Source organism: Diplotaxodon limnothrissa, linkage group LG7, assembly GCF_057381915.1.
Source record: "Diplotaxodon limnothrissa isolate DT_005_m linkage group LG7, D_limnothrissa_male_GT1.1, whole genome shotgun sequence".
Classification (NCBI taxonomy): Eukaryota; Metazoa; Chordata; class Actinopteri; order Cichliformes; family Cichlidae; genus Diplotaxodon; species Diplotaxodon limnothrissa.
In genome coordinates this window covers 36,544,154-36,563,634 of record NC_140602.1, presented here as the reverse complement: position 1 = coordinate 36,563,634, position 19,481 = coordinate 36,544,154, and the positions used below count along the sequence as shown (strand labels likewise).

The 19,481-nt window shown below is 42.4% G+C and overlaps 2 protein-coding genes across 2 annotated transcripts in view; one reads left to right on the top strand and one right to left on the bottom strand.

Annotated features, from left to right (window-relative positions):
- arrdc1b (arrestin domain containing 1b) overlaps positions 1 to 19,481 on the top strand; it is a 56,884-nt gene that overhangs the window by 12,940 nt on the left and 24,463 nt on the right. The window lies entirely within an intron of this gene.
- LOC146628695 (uncharacterized) lies at positions 8,809 to 10,321 on the bottom strand. The gene is made up of 2 exons (XM_085358009.1): positions 9,972 to 10,321; positions 8,809 to 9,083 (listed from the first exon to the last, which is right to left on the bottom strand). The coding sequence occupies exons 1-2, from the start codon at positions 10,283 to 10,285 to the stop codon at positions 8,813 to 8,815; spliced, it is 585 nt and encodes a 194-aa protein (XP_085214135.1). The 5' UTR covers positions 10,286 to 10,321; the 3' UTR covers positions 8,809 to 8,812.

Genomic DNA, 19,481 nt, shown 5'->3' with positions numbered 1-19,481 from the left:
CTCTGCTCTAAAAGAACGTATGTACCTGGGCCCGCCTACTATCCTCGGAAAGGCAAAATGATTGGCTGGAATCCAAAGTGTATCACATCTCAGGAAAAAAAAGCACCGAAATGTGCGCTGCTTTTCGGTCTGGTTACTACCGTTTATGACAGAACCGTGCCATCATGGCACCGGATACCGATACCCATCCCTAGGTAGCTGTCCAAGATTATCATCCCACGTACTTAGACATTAACTCCTTTACATTTGATGCAATATTTAATATTAATTTAACATGAACTTATTTAATTCTTGTATTATAGGTTTGTCTTTAAACACTGACATGTTGGCACATCATTTATTTAAAACCTTATATTTGGTTGACAAGTCACAAAATGAAATAAAACACAAACTGTTAGGATGGTTGATGAGTTGTCTACTAATGTTTCTGTGGCATTATGTTAGCACCAACATTTAATGTAAGTTACAAACATTTTACCCTGTGGAACAAAGTTTGGTTTTTGCTGTGCTATTTTTAGTTTTTCCTGTCCTTGTTGCCTTCCGACTTCTTCTTCTTCAGTATGTAAGAATAAACTAGTATATTTGTCACAGTATGCTGCCCCCTTCCTTTCTGGAAGAATTACTCCCTCTGTACGCTGCCTACAGTGCTGAATTTTCAGAATTTAGATGTCAAATGATACCTTAAGTATCTCCTCTCTCTGCATAGCACTGCATGACAGTCATGGTTGACAAACAGACAGATCAGCAGAGACACTTGTGGTTTGTTAATCAGGTTTTTCCATTTAATTGACAGCATTTTTCATGATGATGCCAGAATTTTGGATGAATAGTTGTAACAATAATTAGGAAATGATTAGCTAATTATCCATGTGCTTGTTTTGCATATAGAAATTAGCCATGTTGCCGCTTGTAAATATTATTCAGGTAACGAGTTGACTGGAAATGCTGTAAGGTGTAATTATTACCACATCTTTGGAAAATATTTTTCACCCTGTTGCTTTTCCATTGCTTTCTTCACATCAGGACATTCGGTACTTGAACAGAGATGTTCTGCTTTCCTTCATTTAAAATAATTGTGCAATTTCAAATATCTATATATATAGCTATGGTTGATAGGCATTTATATAATTTATAGGGGTGTGAGAAAAAGTGTGCATGGCAGGATGGTTTGTAGCTCAAATGTATTTCTTCTTCTTTCTTGTCAGTGTTTAACCACACCCAAGTGATACAACACAAGCCTTACCCAGCTCTGTATTGGCTTTCAGTAATAGTAGGTGTTAAGCTTTCCCTGAAAAATGTTAGAAACGACCAAAAACCTCTGAATGGGACCACTGAGAAAGCTGCCTCTGTTGTGTCTGCAAATAAAGTAACTATAGCAGCAGCTCAAACACATCCACAGCGGTCAGCTGACTTTGTGTGATTAACTCCAATGGTCCCTTAAGAGGTGTTGAACAGGGTCCGAAGGTCACTCCTGGTGTTGGCTGATACTAAATGACTAATCACGCCATCAAAGGTAATGCTTTAAGGTTGGGGCCGAGTCAATATTTGTGTAAAGAGAGGGTCCTCGAGCTTTTTCTTCTCTGTTTCAGAAACTTAAATTCTTATCTCCCAGTCATTAAAAAAAAAAAAAATTGGTTTTGAATTATTGTTTTAAGGTCCATGTAAAAGTCCATGCCACAGAACCACTGCCCTAAACCAAGCACCTGGATTAAAAAAACAGTGCAGTACAACTTTAATTAAAACCCTCTGTAATGACTACAGATGTGTGATGACGTGTCTAATCTCTTTAAGTTTTCTGTGGTTCATTGCAGCCAGATGATGAAGTTAGAAAAAATTCATTTCATTAAACAACTAAAATATCCTGATCTTAAAGTGCTGTTTTTAGTTTCTTTTCTTTTCTTTTTTTCTTTTTCTAAATGACATCAGAAACAGCAGTATGCGACATTACGTGATGGCAGAGCTTCAGTTCATCCTTTGTCATTTTTTTTTTTTTTTTTTTTTTTTTTTTTTTTAATAAATAGGACAGGGGGAATGAATGAGAGAAAGAGGGGGAGAGAAAGAAAGAAAACCAAAGGGGAGAAGAGACGGTGAGAAGGGGGGGGAAGAGAGAGAAAAAAAGAAAAAAGAACTCCTGGGTCACCTGTATGGAGAAAAAAAAAAAAACAAACAAAAAAAACAAACAGAGGAGACAGCAAACAACAAAGAGCAACATAATAATAGAGAAAACAAAGCACCATCACAATAAACTAGCTAGTCATAGATATCAATATTTACTAAATAATAAACGATATTGTGCAGCACGCAAGATAGACAGCGCACAGTGTGCTTTGAGGCAGCAGCCAAGAAAGCTTTAGTCCTCGTCTGTGAATACCCATGTGTGCATACCTGTGTGGATCAGCATGCTTGCATTCCAAAGGTTTCTCCATGTAATGATCTGCTAGGGAGTGTGGGGGGGCCACAGCCCCGTCCTCCAGGGTGTGAAGCGGGTATGGAGGAGATCAAAACTCCAGACATCCAGAGGCCCCCAGAACACAAGAGACCATGGAAGACCAACAGAGGGGCAGCCGCGCCACTGTTCCAGTAAGAGCTGAGGAGAGTCCCAGATGAGGGCTCGCCCAGCAGCCGCGGAGCAGAAGTCAGGGGGAGTTGCAGTGACGCGCCCGTGAGCTCCGCCGGCCCCCAGCTGCGCCTGAGTGACCGAGCCCCAGGCCGAGAGGCCGGGGGCACCCCACCTCCAAAGGGGCCCGAGCGAGCCCCAGGCCCCGACAAGCGGCCGCCAAGGAGTGAGCCGGTGTGTACCCGGACGCCCACCCCCAGACACAAAGAACCACCAACACACCGACACCTGAGGGAGTCCGCCACCGGCAGGGGAAGTGGTGGTGGGTGGAGATAGGCCTCCAAACCTTGGAGGGCCTGAGGTGTCCCCAGAGAGGTGGCGTCTGATACCCAACCTGACATATAGACACAGACATACAGGCACACACAGACACAAACATCCATTCCCACCCTCATGCTCTCATATGCACTCACTCCACACTCAACCAACGTGGAGACAGACATAAAGAGACGCTGTACACACAATCACACTCCCCAAGCGTACTCTACAAACCGGGTCTAGGTACCCTTGCCCCTGGAGGGGGGAATTGCACCCAGACCCAGGTGGTGTTACCCTTTTCCCTGCGGTGGGGAGAGGCAGACCACCCCGACTCCGCAGCAGCAGGGAGGCCCCACACCCCAGACCGCAGTCGGACGGCCAACTCCTCCTACTAGCCCTCCCGCTCCAGCAGGCCGCAGAGAATGGGGGTGGGAGAAGACTCCAAACCTCCCTCCACCCGCTCATTGTAGTGTTGATGCATATGTGTTCTAAGGTGCAATTAAAACCCAGGAGGGCATGGAGCTACCTGCCAAGGAGCAGCAGGTAAGCGCATAGTCCCTCCTGCTAGCCCTCAATGACTAAGTGTATTTAAAATTGAGAGGTGGGCAACGACGTCAGGGGTGAGGTATACACCCTGATGGTGATTTGGACTCCGTGATTGTGCCCACCCCCAAGATCCCATATGTATGTGTAATGAGAGTGTGAATAATGTGAATGTCTAAGTTGTGGGATAAAATTGAGGCAGAGGCAGCCAGAAGGGGACAGGGGGGGTAGCCTCCTCTGCACCCTGGTGACATACCCCCACTCCAAGGCCCTGCATGTGTGGGTGGTTGTGGAGGAGCGGGAAGAGGGAGGCAGCTGGAGATGGGGAGGGAAGGAAGGGAGGGGCAGGTAACCCCTCCCTGGGGCCAGCTCCCCCGCTGACCCCAGTAGGCACTCCCACCCTCCGCGACCCGCCAGGGAAGGGGGGCCCAGGCCCATCAGACCGGGGCCCAGTGCAGTAGCGCCCCCCGGCTCCACAGAGCCCTGGACAGTCCACCCAACCCCACCACAGAGAAAACTGCACCCACCCCACCATCCACACATCTTCCAGACTACATAAGACGGTAAACGCCCAGGCTGAGATCTTCCTCCACCTCTCCTGTATCTCCCCCTCCTGCAGAGAGTTCCTGAAGAGAAGAAAGCTCCTGCAAGATGTGACCATCCCCCCCACCAGTTGAAGAGCCCCCCAGGCGGCTCGACGCACCGGCGGCACCCTGCTCCAGGGCCGGGCCCCCATGCACCCACCCGCCCACAACCCCGGCAACACACCAACCAGGACCCAAGCCCCCGAGGCCCGGCCCGGGCCCCAGCCCAGAGACGGAGCGCCCCCAGAACCTCACGCCCATCCCGGACCCACCCAGGGGCAGCCAGGTTGCCAGGTCAGTAACCCACGTCCGTCAGCACAGACCCTCCCCTAGCCCCGCTGCACGCAGCCGCGAGGAAACAGTCACCTGAGAGCCAACAGAGCCCCCAACCGGACGTGACCGCTACCCCGGGTTGAGCCCCCCAAGGAAGATGCCTCCGGGGAACCCCCCCGACGCCCTAAGCCTGTCCCTACCCCCTCACCAATCACAACAGTGAAGGCGGGACCAAACTATGACCCCCCACCCCCACTAGGTGATGGAGCTGATAAAAGGGGCCCAGAGCAATTGATCTAATGTGGTGGCAGAGGCTGTGTCAAGACTAATGTAATCTAATAGATAATTTCTATATTGGTTAGAATTAAGATTATTTTTATTTTTCCAGTTCATGAGGACTGTTTTCTTGGCTATGCATAGGGCAGTGAAGATCATATGGGCTATATTCTTTTCTGAAGTGACATTATCTAAGCTGCCCAGTAGACACACTAAGGGGGAAGTTGGAATGTTACATTTCAGACATTTTGATAAGTCTTCACATATCTCGCGCCAAAACTTTTGCACTGGTGGACAGAACCAAAGAGCGTGGATGTAATTGTCTGGTGTATTGCCTTGACAGTGTGAGCAGTTGTTGGAAGATGTAAAGCCCATCTTGAACATCCGATGACCTGTATAGTGCACTCTATGAAGTATTTTGTATTGTATTAATTGCAGACTGGGATTTTTAATTAATTTAAAAGTTTTTAAGCAAATCTGAGACCAGAAGTTTTGGTCTAGGTTGACTGATAAATCTGCTTCCCACTTTGCAGTAGGAAGGGATATTGATTCATCTAATTTAGAAAGTGTTCTGTATATTTTAGATAATAATTTGGGGGATTTAAGAGTAAGAAAATGTGCCGCACTTAGTGGTGTTTGTAATTCAACTTGACTGAGGTTAAATTTCTTTTTTACTATGGATTTAATTTGTTGATATTCTAAAAACCTTGTCTTGTTGATCCCATATTGTTCAACTAGTCTGTCAAATGGAATAAATTCTGTTCCCTCTAATATATGTTCTAAGTATTTAATTCCTTTACAACTCCATTCTGGGAAATTAATCATATTATTGTTTTGTAATATGTCAGGGTTATTCCAGATAGGTGTACGTTTGCATGGGATTAATGAAGACTCCGTTATTTTTAGAAACTCCCACCATGCTGTTAGAGAAAAGCTGATGTTGATACTTTTAAAGCATTCATGTCTTTTGATGTTTGAGCTAATAAATGGTAGGTCTGAAATCTCTAGATCCTTGCATAGTGCCTGTTCAACATCTAGCCAGGGCTCAACTAAGAAGGTATGTTTTAACCATTCTGAGATGAACTGAAGCCTGTTGGCTAAGAAGTATTGGTGAAAATTAGGCAGATCTAATCCTCCTCTATCCTTGGTTCTTTGTAGCGTTTTTAAGCTAATACGCGGGGGTTTATCTTTCCAAAGGAATTTGGAAATATATGAATCCAGAGATCTGAACCAATCTTGTGATGGTTTGTTAGGGATCATCAAAAATAAGTAATTTATTTTTGGCAAGATCATCATTTTTATAGTGGCGACCCTTCCCATGAGTGATATGGGTAAAGATTTCCATCTAGTCAGATCGCCTTCTACTTTCTTTAGAAGTGGGATGTGGTTTAGTTTAGTTAAGTCTGAAAGCTTAGGAGAGACATTAATACCTAAATATTTAATATTTCCGGATTGCAGTGGGGCAGAGGAAGAATTATGGAAGGAGCAGTTAATGGGGAGAACTGTAGATTTTGGCCAGTTAATTGAATAATCTGAAACTCTTGAAAACCAGTTTATTAAAGTAATTACCTCAGAGAGGTTGGTTTGTGTGTTTTGCAGAAAAAGCAACACATCATCCGCATAGAGACTGATTTTATGTTCTATGTTCTTACATTTTATGCCCTTAATTGTTGTAGCCTGTCTAAATGCTGCTGCTAGAGGTTCGATAAAAATTGCAAAAAGTGAAGGGGAGAGTGGGCATCCCTGTCTGGTGCCCCTCAGGAGACAGAAGCTGGAGGATGTCTGGTCATTTGTTCTGATACGAGCCGTTGGGGAATTGTATAATATTCTTATCCAGTTTATGAAAGAGTTTCCAAAACCAAATTTGTGTAAAGTTGCGAATAAAAATTTCCAATTAACTCTGTCAAATGCTTTTTCTGCATCTAGAGATAATATTATGGTTTCGATGTTTTTATCGTATGAGTAGTCTACTAAATTAAGTAATCTACGAGTGTTTGTTGAGGAGTGCCGACCTTTTATGAAACCAGTTTGGTCAGGATGAATTAAGAGGGGGGTCATTTTCTCTAATCTCTTTGAGAGAGCTTTGCAGATTATTTTAAGGTCTACATTTAAAAGAGAAATTGGACGTTAGCTTGAGGGAAATAAAGGGTCTTTGCCTGGTTTTAGCAGGAGACTAATGTTGGCAGAATTCATATTTGGTGGTAGTCTGCCCTTTTCCTCGATTTCCTGCAACATGCTGTTGAATACTGGTGCCAAAATTGTCCAGAATTCTTTGTAGAATTCTGCAGGGAAGCCGTCTGGACCTGGAGCCTTATTATTACGGTGTGTTCACACCGAACGCGATGGACGCGAATAGAGCGTCAGGTTTACATGTAAAGTCAATGGAAAGGCGCGATGACGCGCGATTGCGGGTCCCGCGAAAATTCGGAAGCAGATTTGCGTCGCGAAAACGCCAAAACGCGTGAAACGCGCGTCAGTGTAGCGCGTCTGGCGCGTTTGACTCGCGAATAAAACCACGCGCGTGAGTTTTTGTGTTGCATTTTGTGCATACGCGCGTTTCGCGTCTACCGCTCGAGTTGGAAAAATCTGAACTCCAGCATCAAATCGCGCCGCGACAACCAATCAGGAGCCTGGTGACGTGGCTGTTACCTAGGTCAAAGGGGCAGATCCAGCCAAAGCCTTTCATACTTCAATGGAGGGGAAGGCTAATCAATGCGGTAGCAAACAACTTGGAGCTGTACAACACCAGCTGCTTTCAGTACCGAGACAGGAATAAAAAGGACCGAGCTTGGAGGAAGATATGTGAAGAGATCGGGCAACCTGGTAAGTTCATTCATTTTTCTTTTGAAAGTTTTCACTGACCCGGGGAAGCCGCACAAAAGCTAGCAAGCCACCGCTATTTTCCCACTGACGTACAAATACCGTTCTGCTTTTATGCATGTTGTCATTTAGGAATATATTTTATTGTTTATTAATAAACAGCACACAGTGGTCCCGCTCATCCGTCACTGCTTTGCTTTTTCGCTGATTTTTTATTGCACAGTACAGCATTGCATTCTGCAGCCTGATTGACAAATCTCCTGCGCTTGCCAAATTTATCACGTTTGGTTTTGATAACCATCGCGTCCAATAGAAAAAACAGCACAAAAACACCCATAACTATGAGCCTCATTCGGAAATAGACACCTGCACCGTGAGGGAAAAAGGCGCACGAAAGTGGCGGGCAGATGAAGACAAACCGCGGCATAATAATACTTTTACGTTTTGCAATCTACAAAGGTTTGCACTTTGAGAATCAATTGTGAGAACTGTGACCAGGGGCTAGTTATTCTGAGAACCCCTGCAATAAATGAGGGACCACTGTCTACTCTACGATTATTATATCCAACCTGTTAACATTTAATACTGTATTGATAGAACGAACTGATTCTGCAGCAGAGCATCCCCAGTCCCTGAGCTCCTGCTGCTGCACCCACAGATATGTACAGCAAGCACTGATACCTTTTTAGTCGGTGGGATTCCCTTGTGATCACCTTTACTAAATATCTACAACCAATCTGATTATATCCTGTTATTGTTTTTTTTTTTTTTTCAATGTTGAAATTAAAATCTAGTAGCAGCCTTCTCATTTCTTTGTGTTTTGTGCTGTTTCACAGGCCCACAGAGGAGGACGGCTCCGAGGCAGATGAGGGACGGGTCCCAGGACGGTCCATCGGCGGTGGAGCTGGCCATCCTGGAGTCCCTGAAGAGGCCACACCAGTCTCCAATGGAGCATTTCCTCCTCAGCCTTGTTCCTGCTCTGGAGAGCAGCTGGTCCTTTTTATTCCTGTCTCTCTGTAAATTCTTATATTTTATATATTTATGTTTAATGTTTTTCTGTTTGAGACTTTTAATATTATTTCAAATAAATGTTTATAATGACTAATGTCTCAGTTCTACTACACAGCAAATGTTGGCACACGACTTGACACATGTAGAATTTATTTCATATTATACTAATGACAAAATATACTGATACAGTGGGATGCAGAAGTTTGGGCAACCTTGTTAATAGACATCATTTTCCTGTATAAATCGTTGGTTGTTACAATAAAAAATGTCAGTTAAATATCATACAGGAGACACACACAGTGATATTTGAGAAGTGAAAAGAAGTTTACTGGATTTACAGAAAGTGTGCAATAATTATTTAAACAAAATCAAGCAGGTGCATCAATTTGGGCACCACAAAAAAAGAAATGAAATGAATATTTAGTGTATATCAATGTGTGTGTCTCCTATATGATATATGGGGTGCCTTTGTCTGGATGTGCTTCCCATCCAGAGCTGCACAGCACAGAGGAAAGTTCCAGCGCTCCTGGAATCCCTCTGTGATGGACCGCCAGTCTCCAGGTGAAGGCACAGCCATGAAGTCGTCCACTAGACAGTCCCAGATGGACGTCGCTGCCTGGGGGGTGATCTGGCTCACCGTGGACACACCGACTCTGAAACTGAACGCGATGGTCCTGAAGGAGTCCCCGGTGACAAGGAACCTGGACAAAATTGTTCAAAATCAGTATTATGTGTACTGCAGTTACAAAATACATTATTCAAATTCCAAAATACTTTTGTGATGTCAGATATAAATCACAAAACTTAAATCTTACATAAAACATTTTGTAATTATAAGGATAATTACAAAATGTATATTAGATAATATCTAAAACAGTTGTGTTTTGTTTTAACTTTAACATATCATAATTTGATTGGTAGCAACTTTCACAACTACAGTGAGCCAATCACTCATAATTCCTAAACATGTCAATCAGGTAGGAATGAAGTGAGACATTAATAGAAATAAAGAGTTGTATGTTGACATGTAGCCCTTTCCTTGCTTAAATCATTAATATTTTTGAAAAATTAATCTGTGATAAGACAGCTTATCAAGATAGAACCATGTAACTAAAGATGAACCAAACTGTTCACAGTTTTATCTAACTCTGTTTTAATAAAGGCTGTGACCCCTGCTATAGAGTCTGACAGCTGCAGGGATTATATACAAATATTCAACTATCCCAGAATTAAACCAGGTCTAAATAAAAAGGAGTGAGTATCACTACAAAGGTTAACTCAGTGGTCCTAATGCTACAGTTTGATATCAGCAAACACCGAGCGCATACATTGATGTGACACCACAGCCATGCTATCATGCAAACACTGATAACAGCATAAATCGAATTAAATTGGGACTTGATGAGAGCTTCTGAGTATCACTAGAAATATTATAAAGAGTCGTCTCTGTACCACAGTTTGCTTTCAGTAAACACCGACAGCATTCACTGTTAGCATAGCACATCCATGTTAGCAGTGTATAACTGGATGGATTAGCATATTAGCACAGATATCAATAAAGGACTACCGTATTAAATAGTTTTACTAACCTCAGGCAGACGGACAGGCGCTCTGCAGGTGGGATTGAGCGCCTGTAGTTGGTGTCTAGGCGGGCGATGCTGGGACCGACGAGGGAAAGCAGGTCCTCAAACTGGCCGAGTGAATGACGGTGATAGCGCTGGAATCGGCCGTCATCCAGGCGCAGCTCCTGGAGCAAGTGGTGAAACTCACCAAACTGCTCATGCCTCTGGAGGACCTGATGGACCCAGGTACGGCGAGGACGTCTTTTACGCTGCTGCTCTGCTCTCCACAGTACATAGAGAAGGGAGACTCTCTCTTCAAGCGCTAGCTCGATAGCTGCCATCTTGCAAAGATACCGGTCTGGCACAACTCCCTCCCACATTCCTCCCACATTTCCGGTTCACGCGCGATGGATTTTTCTTGGACACGCGTTGAGATGCGAATGTACACGCGTCAAATTAGGGGCGTTTGGGGCGTTTTATTCGCGTCCATCGCGTTCGGTGTGAACACACCGTTAGGCATACTTATCAGGGCTTCCTGGAGTTCACTTGGCGTCAGTGGCGAATCCAGTTCCATTGCTTGACTGTCTAGTAATTTTGGAAGAGTTACGTTGTCAAGAAACAGATCAATTTCATTTTTAGATGGGTTTATTTGTGGTGAGTATAAAGTTTCATAGAAATCCCTAAAAATGTTGTTTATTCTTCCAGGATCATATATTGTGTTCCCCGATAAATCTTTAGCAGCACATATAGTTATTTTTTCTTTATTTATTTTTAGCTGGTTAGCTAGAAATCGACCTGATTTGTTACTGTGTTCAAAATTCTGCAAGCGAAGTCTTTGTATAAGGAATTGTGTTTTTTTATTAATAGTTTCATTTAATTCTAGTTTTGTTTTGCATATTTTGTTCAATGTTTCCTGATCTTGGTGGGACGCGTAGGCTTCTTCTAGTGATTTGATGTTTTTTTCTAATTCCTGAATATTTTTGTTTTCTTCTTTCTTTTTGTGTGATGAGAAAGAAATTATTTTACCTCTCATCACAGCTTTCCCTGCTTCCCATAGAACAGAAGCAGATATTCCGGGAGTGTCATTAAAGTCTAAATATGAAGTCCATTCCTTTTTAAAGTATTTAATAAAGTCTTCATCTTTAAGTAGTGATATATTAAATCTCCAGTTTTTACTTGGCGTAGTATTATTCTTGTGCATTAGTGTTAAAGATACAGGAGCATGATCGCTGACAGCTATAGGATGAATCTCAGTGTCTGAAATGTCACACAGCAGTGAGCTGCTGACCAAAAAATAATCCAGACGAGAGTAAGAGTGATGAACATGCGAGAAAAAAGTATATTCCTTACTGCTGGGGTGAAGAGAGCGCCATGCATCGCAAAGACCAAAGTCGTTCATATACTGTTTGATTATATTTGTGGACTGCCAATTACGCTGAGTTCCTGTTGTGTTGAGCCTATCCATTTCTTCATTTAGTCCAAGGTTGAGGTCACCGCCAAGAATAAGTGTGCAATCAAGGTGTTCAGAGAGTGCACTAAAAAAACCGTGGAAGAATGAGGGTTCATCAACATTTGGACCATATATACTAACAATACATAGTTTTTTGTTCAATATTGATAGTTTAATAATTAGAAATCTACCCTCTGGATCTATAACTGTATCGAGTACTGTAAAATTAACATTTTTATGTATTAAAATTGCTACTCCCCGTTGTCTAGAATTATAACCGGCTGCAAACACGTTAGGAAACTCAGGTGTTTTAAGTTCATTTAAACCTGTGACAGGTCTGTGAGTTTCTTGTAATAAAACAACATCTGCCTGTAGTTTTTTAAGCTGGTTAAATATTTTTAACCTCTTTCCTCTGGTGCCAGCTCCATTTACATTCCATGTGACAAACCTCAGCATGCCCTTAATTGTGCGTGTATGTCTAATGATGTATGCTGGGTGTTTCGTTTAGACAGGTGGAGAGAATATGGAAACATCCCTTGTTTGTAAATAGAAAGAGAAAAAGAAGTGTGGTGAGAGACTCCATAAGTCTGACTATGTGTGTGAATATTCACTAATATGAACAAGCGTGGCTTGCTTATGTGTCCTGCAAGTCTGTGCGTGCTGTGAGGCTGTTGTGAATGTGCTGCCGTTGAGCTGATGTGTTTGCGTGATCGTGTTGTGAAAATATGGAGAAATAGAGGGTGTTGTTTGTAGGTGAGTGGGGAAGTAGGTGACCACAGCAGTGAAAGACAAGAGAAAGAAAGAAACCACATGAACTGTGAGCGACAACAAAAAAAAAAGAAACGAAACGGAAACATTCCAATTAAAGCAATGACGGAGGGTGACGGTGTTATATCTGCTATGACATCATATTGATATTACTAGCTTAAACTCATGTTAAAGGAGAGAGTGTGAATGAATAAGAAAAGAGTGTAGCGGGTTCTTATCTGGAGTGCAGTTAATATAACCACGGTGTGGTGCCGAGGTCGCGGTAAAGCTGTCCGTCCACGTAGAGCCGGTCCACGGCGATGACAGCACGGGAGCCTTTCTGGATGAAGCTACATCGAACTGGGAACAGGACCTTGCGTCGTTCCAGGATCTCTTTGGGGAACTGGTCGTTCACGCTGAAGTCCGTTCCTTTCAGCTCTCTGCCGCGACTCTTCACCTGTTCCTTCTGTTTGAATTGACTGAATTTGGCCACAATAGGCCGTGGTCTCCCGGTCCGCGACCGCACGCCCCCCAAGCGATGTACTCTATCGAAGTCGATGTTCTTTACGGTGTCCTCCGGCAGCTTCAGGTGGATTTTAATGAAGTTTTTCACCGTTGCCTCTGCGTCTTCTCCGGCAGTTTCTGGAATACCAGAAAACACAAGATTATCTCTCATGCTACGGGCTTGTAGATCGATAACGGACTCTTTTATTTTTTTATTTTCAATGTTTAGCTGGGTCACGTTATCGGTGAGAGATTTAACCGACTCCCGTAGCGTGGCATTTTCAGCGGCAAGCGTTTCCACCTGCCGCTGGCTGAATTCCAGGGATTCTCTCAGAGATTTAAATTCCCGGTGTAAAATCTCCACCAGGGACAGCCTCGCATCGAAACTGGACAATCGCTTGTCGATTGACTCCAGGATTTCTGCGATGTCTTTGCCGGCAGGCGATGTTGTACCGGGGGAGTCTGCCTGGCGACTTCTCTTCGATGACGGCGTCTCGATTTTGGCCGGGGAAGATGCACTCTGGGCCTTATGCATTACTAAATCTTGAAAACAGCGGTCGATGTAATCTTGGAGAGCGTCTAAACTCTCCCCGTTGTCCTCCAGGGTGTTAGAGATGATAAAACAGATGTTGTTAGTTATATGACAATTGATTAGTATATTTGGTAATACTGAAGCTTGGAAAACCTTTGTTAAACTCTATGCTACCATTTGCTTTTTCTCCGCCAAAATCTCCGGCGTCTGACGTCACCTACAACATCACTTCCGTCACTTACCGTTCCCTTCCTTTTTAGTTTCAAGATAAACCTTGTTTCAAGACAAAACTTTGAGACAGACTTTGCATCTGGAGCCATGCTGTAAAATGCGATCCGGTCAACTGAGGACACTGCTGTCATGCGGGAATAGCGGATGGTTAAATGTAGCTCCCTGCTGACACAGATACCATCAAAACTCATCCTAAGCTGGTAGAGAGGCAGTGTTTGCACATTTAAATCCAACAGAAAACCTCATACAGCTGTCAACACAATGAAATAAAAGTGATTAATATCATTTTTGCCAGATGCCATTCAAAGATAATCCAGCTGCCACTTGTGCAAGCATCGTTAACATTTTTGTTGCTCTGGAAGCCAAAACACAGAAGAGTGTCTGTTATGGTTGTGATAGATGGAAAGTTTGTGGGTAACCTGGGGACGAGGATTACAGAGCAGAGATTACAGGTTTTCTAGTTTTGTGATGTAACTTTTTCAGGGATAAGCCTCTTACACGTGCATGTAAACATAGGCAGGGATTGGTGTGTTGAGGAAACTCAAACGCATACACACACACACACACACACACACACACACACACACACACACACACACACACACACAGACATAACTGCGGTAAACAGAACAAATTTGAGACGGACAGCAATACCTTTCCCATTACATAGGTGAGTGAAAACTCCCTGATAAAGGTGTAATCAGATGCCGTGATAACAGACTGTGCATTGCTTTGATCTTAGTCTCACTGGAGCAGCCCTGCAACATTTTTGCCTGGTCTTGCAGCTCTGTTCTGCTGCAGGGGATTCCCTTACAGTTGGGAGTAAGAGCTTGTAAGATCAGGTGGCTCTATTTGACATCTCTCACCGGAAAGCATTAGATGGGAGACGACAGAAAAGTGAGAGGGACTAATTGTTTGGAGCGTTTAAAGATTTAATGACAGTATAACTGTAGCATCAGATTACTGGGTTGCACTGCGGTTAAGAGGCTGTGACTTCTGGAGTTTGTCAAGAAAATGGAAGGATTTTAACAAAAAGCTTTAGAGGTTTTCAGGGATATATCAAGAAGATTTTTTTCTCTCACTTTTTAATATCTAGTACAGCAAAGAGGCAGAGTAAAGAGCACTGCTGCAAACATCTGATCAACAAACTAAATTGTGAATTAGGGTGATCTGTTCACCTGTTCCCATCCACCTCCGGTTTGTTTTAGAGAGAGAGCTGAAACAAGCTGCCTGCCTAGACTCTCACCATCGTTTTTCTTCTAGCAGTGTTATCTGCATTGTGCACAAGTGTGTCTTAAGTTGCACTAAATCCATTTTAATTGTCACTTGCTAATTATTCTGCATATTTAGATGAATAGAAAATAAGGAATAAATAATTTTTTCTGAATAAGCTAAGCAGCTGTATAAAAATAATAAGAAAGAAATACAAGCACATTTCCAAAAAAGTTAGGATGCTGTGTGAAATACAAATAAAATGGAAAGTAATCATCTACAAATCCTATAAATCTGTATTTTATTCAAACATTTAAACATATTAATGTTTAAACTGAGAAAATGTGTCATGTTAAGAAAACTATTAGAGCTTTTTGTGTTTGTTGGCAGCAACACATTCTTTAAAAAAAACTGTGACAGGTTAATGTTTACCACATCTTCTTTCTTTCTTTCTTTTTTTTAAACAACAGAATATAAACATCTGGGTACCCAGCTGCTGGACTTTTGGGATAGAACTGTTGACCCATTTTTGTCTGATATTATCGGGGTTTTAGCTGTTCAGCAGTCCTGGGTCGTCTTTGTTGTATTTATCATTTTATGATGGGGCAAATATTTTAAATTGATGTAAATCGGTTCACCTCATCTACGATGAAGACAAGTTGTTGTAATAGATGTAGTGTGCGTGGTGTAGCATTGTCTTACTAAACCAAGTGTTTGTAGTACCACTTACTTTTCCAATCTTTCGTTGCCCTGTCTCAGCTTGTTTAAGACGCGTTGCTGTCATCGAATTCAAAACAAGCTAAGATTTTTCATGAAGAAATATGTTGTCACAATTTAAACATTTGAAGTATAGTTTGGGTTTGTGTGTATGTGCATGCATGTGCATGCATGTGCATGCGTGTGCATGCGCGTGCCTGCGTAACAGGTAAAACTGTGATCTTATGGCCCACGGCCCAGTGAGGGGAAAAATGTTGCTTTGGACACTGCAGTTATGCAAACGCTGTCAGCGTGAAATGGCATAGTGATCAGAGTAATGTGTAACCACATTAAGTACAGATGTGTATTTGGTAACCTGCAGGAAGCCATGCTTGAAAGTGCACTCATTTCAATTACAGGGCTTTGAAAGAGTGCTGTATTGTTATTTTTGATCACTACCTCCCTGAGTTGGAGGAGTGGGTAATTTAAACGCTTGCTGCCTTTCCTTTGCCTGCTTTCTGTGACTCCCTCTCTGGAGGGAGTTACACTCTGCAGGCTTATCTGGCACTGTGTTTGTGCACTGTTATGCACAACACACATCATACTGATTAATGGCTACCTGATAAAGTTATATACAGTTTTAAATGGCTCTGAAATACACACAAAATACTTGTACAATATTTAACTTTTGGCTGTTCTGACTTTTAGACTAGTCGGCAAGTAAGATAATCTGCCAGAAAAATCCATAGTCAAATCTAGTCTTCAAATTAGGTTGAGAACAGTGTTTTTCTTTTTCTTTTTTAAATTGGATAGTTTGAAACATCGTGCTGTAGCATTATGTTAAACTCTTGTCACGCAGGCACTGCCTGGGGAGTTTCCAAGCCTTTATACTTCTGCTGGAATGTACAGTATAGGTGAGAAATGAATTTTTTTTTTATAGAGTATGTAGGAAGTATTGACCAATTCTTGCAAATCAAACAGCCTTTTGTAGTCTTATTCAAACTCCTGACCTACTTCAGGATAAAATAGTTGTTTATTCCAGCTCTGAGAGGCTGAGGGTTTTCTCGGTCTGCTTTGTCCTTGATCATTTCTGGACCTAAACTCGCTCACTGGGGCTCCTCTGTGCTTTTGTATGACAGGTGAAACCAGACTCTGTTATCAGTGTAAATATGAAACTACCTTTGTCCGCCCACTTCACTGCATGCCTTCCCGCTAACCCTCAAGCTGAGCAATTTTTCCCATGCACTGAAGCAGTAGACGGCATGCTGTGACTTAATGATCTTATCCTGTTTCCTGGAGAGGTTCAACATTTGTTACTCAGCTGCCTTTTCCTAGTCTGTGTTGCATATTTATTTGTAATCTACCAAGAAGGTTGACCAGAAAATAATGCCACTCCTTGTTTGGGAAACCTGCTGGTAGAGGAAACAGGAGCATTGTTTAGCTGGTTAGAAATTCCCCCGAAGGGCAAAATTATCTGAGAGGATGGAAAAGAAAAGCTGGAGCGTCATCGGTGATTTGTGGTTCTAAAGAAACAAAAGATGTGAGAAAGCACTTGAATGTGATCTTTATCTGGAATAAATTCAACGGGTTCCTTTGTCCATGCTTCATGTCTCCATGTTCTGTGTGGTTGGGCCTGGTAGGTGTTTGACTATTATTGCCAGCAGACAGACAAACTGCACTGAAAACATTTACAAACAAGTTGAAAACAGTAGCGACCGAAAGTAGTAATTTCTGATTGGGTGGTATATATCTGAGCATATAGAAGTACTTTATTGTGAAACCTATGCACCTCATCTCATAGGCCTCATCAGGGTAATCATGAACAAGGTAATCTTATCATTACAACACGTCTCCTGAAAAGAAAAGAAAAGAAAAGAAAAGAAAAGAAAAGAAAAGAAAAGAAGCTTCAGGTCGTGCATTTTCTAAGTCATCAGTCAACAGGTGAGGTGGTGCAGAAAGCAGATGTTCCTTGGATGTCGTCATTGCTTACATTGAGAGACTCGCTGGTGTGGCGAGAATGTGTCTCAGAGGCATACAAATCGTAGAAGCAGAGGACAGCTTGAAATAACTCTGAAGCTACAAGCTGAAATTAATGTCAATCATCAGGTCCCTGAATCAGCCTCTAAATCAGAGATTTGGATGGTAGCAGCTATCCAAATATTGCTTTTCTTCACTGATATCACATTATCAACCTTCTTGTTGAGAGAAAAAAAGAGGCTGCTTGGGTTGTATCTTGTAATACTTGTAAATGAAAGCCCTGAACTTTTCAGACCTGCACAACCAGTATTGTCTTCTTGCTGCATTTTCCACGACTAAAACCAAAATAGGCTACTGAGAACAAGAATAAAATATTTGCGAGCGATGGTTTGTTTGACAAGTGACCTGCTTGGGGACAAACACCTTGCCTGACTGGTTATGTTGAAATCTGCTAGAATGCGCTCATCTTGCAATAAAGTTGCTGCAGTACCCTGTAGGAGGACATGTCAAAGTTGACCAAGAAATATGGAATATAATTTGTACATGAGTAAATTAATCTTCAGAAGCATGTGTGCTTTAATAACAGATAAAACTTTGTTTCCAGAAGTATGCCTTTCAGTTATTGACGTAATGCTTCTGCTGTGCCTGACATGGACAGGTAGAAACCTGCCCTGAGCTCTGGCACACACATTGGGAGGCTAGGGGTGGTGGTGGGACAATTTCCTGGGATAATGACTAAGAAATCCAGGTTTGCATCCCTTTGAGAGCTTTCATATCTGGTTTATTTATTGTTTTTCTTTGTTGTTTTTTTTGCTTTCTAGTTTAGGTTTGGCAACAAATGTGTCGAGTTTAGATGCTAAAAACGTTTGGGTCTGCTACTAAATGCACAAATGCATAAAACAGCATTTGTTCTGGTCACCTTCCTCAACTCAACCACTCACTCTTTACAGTGCCACACCTTTCCTCTCACAGCCTCATGACTCACCTGCACACTGTTTGATGTTTTCTTCTATCAGGCTGTTATCTGATGTAGGTCATGGTGGATCCAGAAATGCTGTCGCTTAGAGCTTATTTACTGGATCTATCTGCCTACACAGTCTTATTTCGTGCAGTCTAATGAGTAGTAACACCAAGATCATCTCTGCCTACGGACACCTTCATTGAGCCATGAAGAAGCCCCGGAGAGACTCCCGTGCTGGCATCAGAATCAGACAGCTGCTGAGTCAGAGCATGCTTCCCTCTTACTATTGAGTGTCAGTTTCCCTCAGGCCTACAGGCTGGTGAAGAACTGCAGGTTCCTGTAGTGACATATCTAAAGTGATTGTCAGCTTTGCAGAACCAGACTAAAAATTTGTAAGTCTCAGGATTTCAGTGTTTAAACCTCTCAAGTTTGTGAAGAAGCCTACAGAATACCGACGGTATAGTCATGTAATAATATCCTTACATCTGGAGTGTCTCACATGTGCTTGCCATATTGTCCTTTGGAAATGATAGCAAAAGTTCCCATCTTTGACAGCCTGTCAAAAGAATAAAAGAAAGTCACACTGTTGATATATTGCGATTGAACACATTGTCCTTTTTGAGGCGTCTTTGCAGCTGGATTTATCTTCTCATTTTGCCAATAAAATGTCATCAAATGCTCTTTAAAAAATTAAACTTGGAACTCGGAAGTGCCAAAAACCATAATGTCCATTCGAGGCTGGCTCCTGAAGTATATCCATCTGGATGTTTAAAAGGAAAATGACTTCAGACATTGCTGCATTTATTGGAAGGTGCCCGGAGACAGGCAGCCAATCAGTGTCTGCTAGGCCCCACATCTTTAAATTGGAGGCACTGAACTGGACTTCTTCAGAGAACATCTGAGAGTTTTGTGCTTCGGGTTCGTTAGCAATCTAGTGTCCACAGTTTTCAATATTTTATGTTGTGTGATCGTAGATACTAATAACAGCTTGGGCTGATTCCCACCAAATGTGAAAATCAAAGAAAATTTATATTACCCACAATTTTTTCACTTCACATTTTCGATATAACGATATATATCGGATGACGATATAAAAACATCTATAGTTTCATTTTACGCTACCGTTTGTTTCGTGGTGTCGCAAAATAAGCTGTTTATGGCAATATGTTTTCATCGTTTTGATGGTCACTGTAGTGGCTATATTAATTTCTTAAAGTTCTCTCTTTC

Coding starts and splice junctions, on each gene's coding strand:
- LOC146628695 (XM_085358009.1), bottom strand. CDS start 10,285: ATGGCAGCTATCGAGCTAGCGCTTGAAGAGAGAGTCTCCCTTCTCTAT. Junction 9,084..9,971: donor CGCCTGTCCGTCTGCCTGAG/GTTAGTAAAACT, acceptor AATTTTGTCCAG/GTTCCTTGTCACCGGGGACT.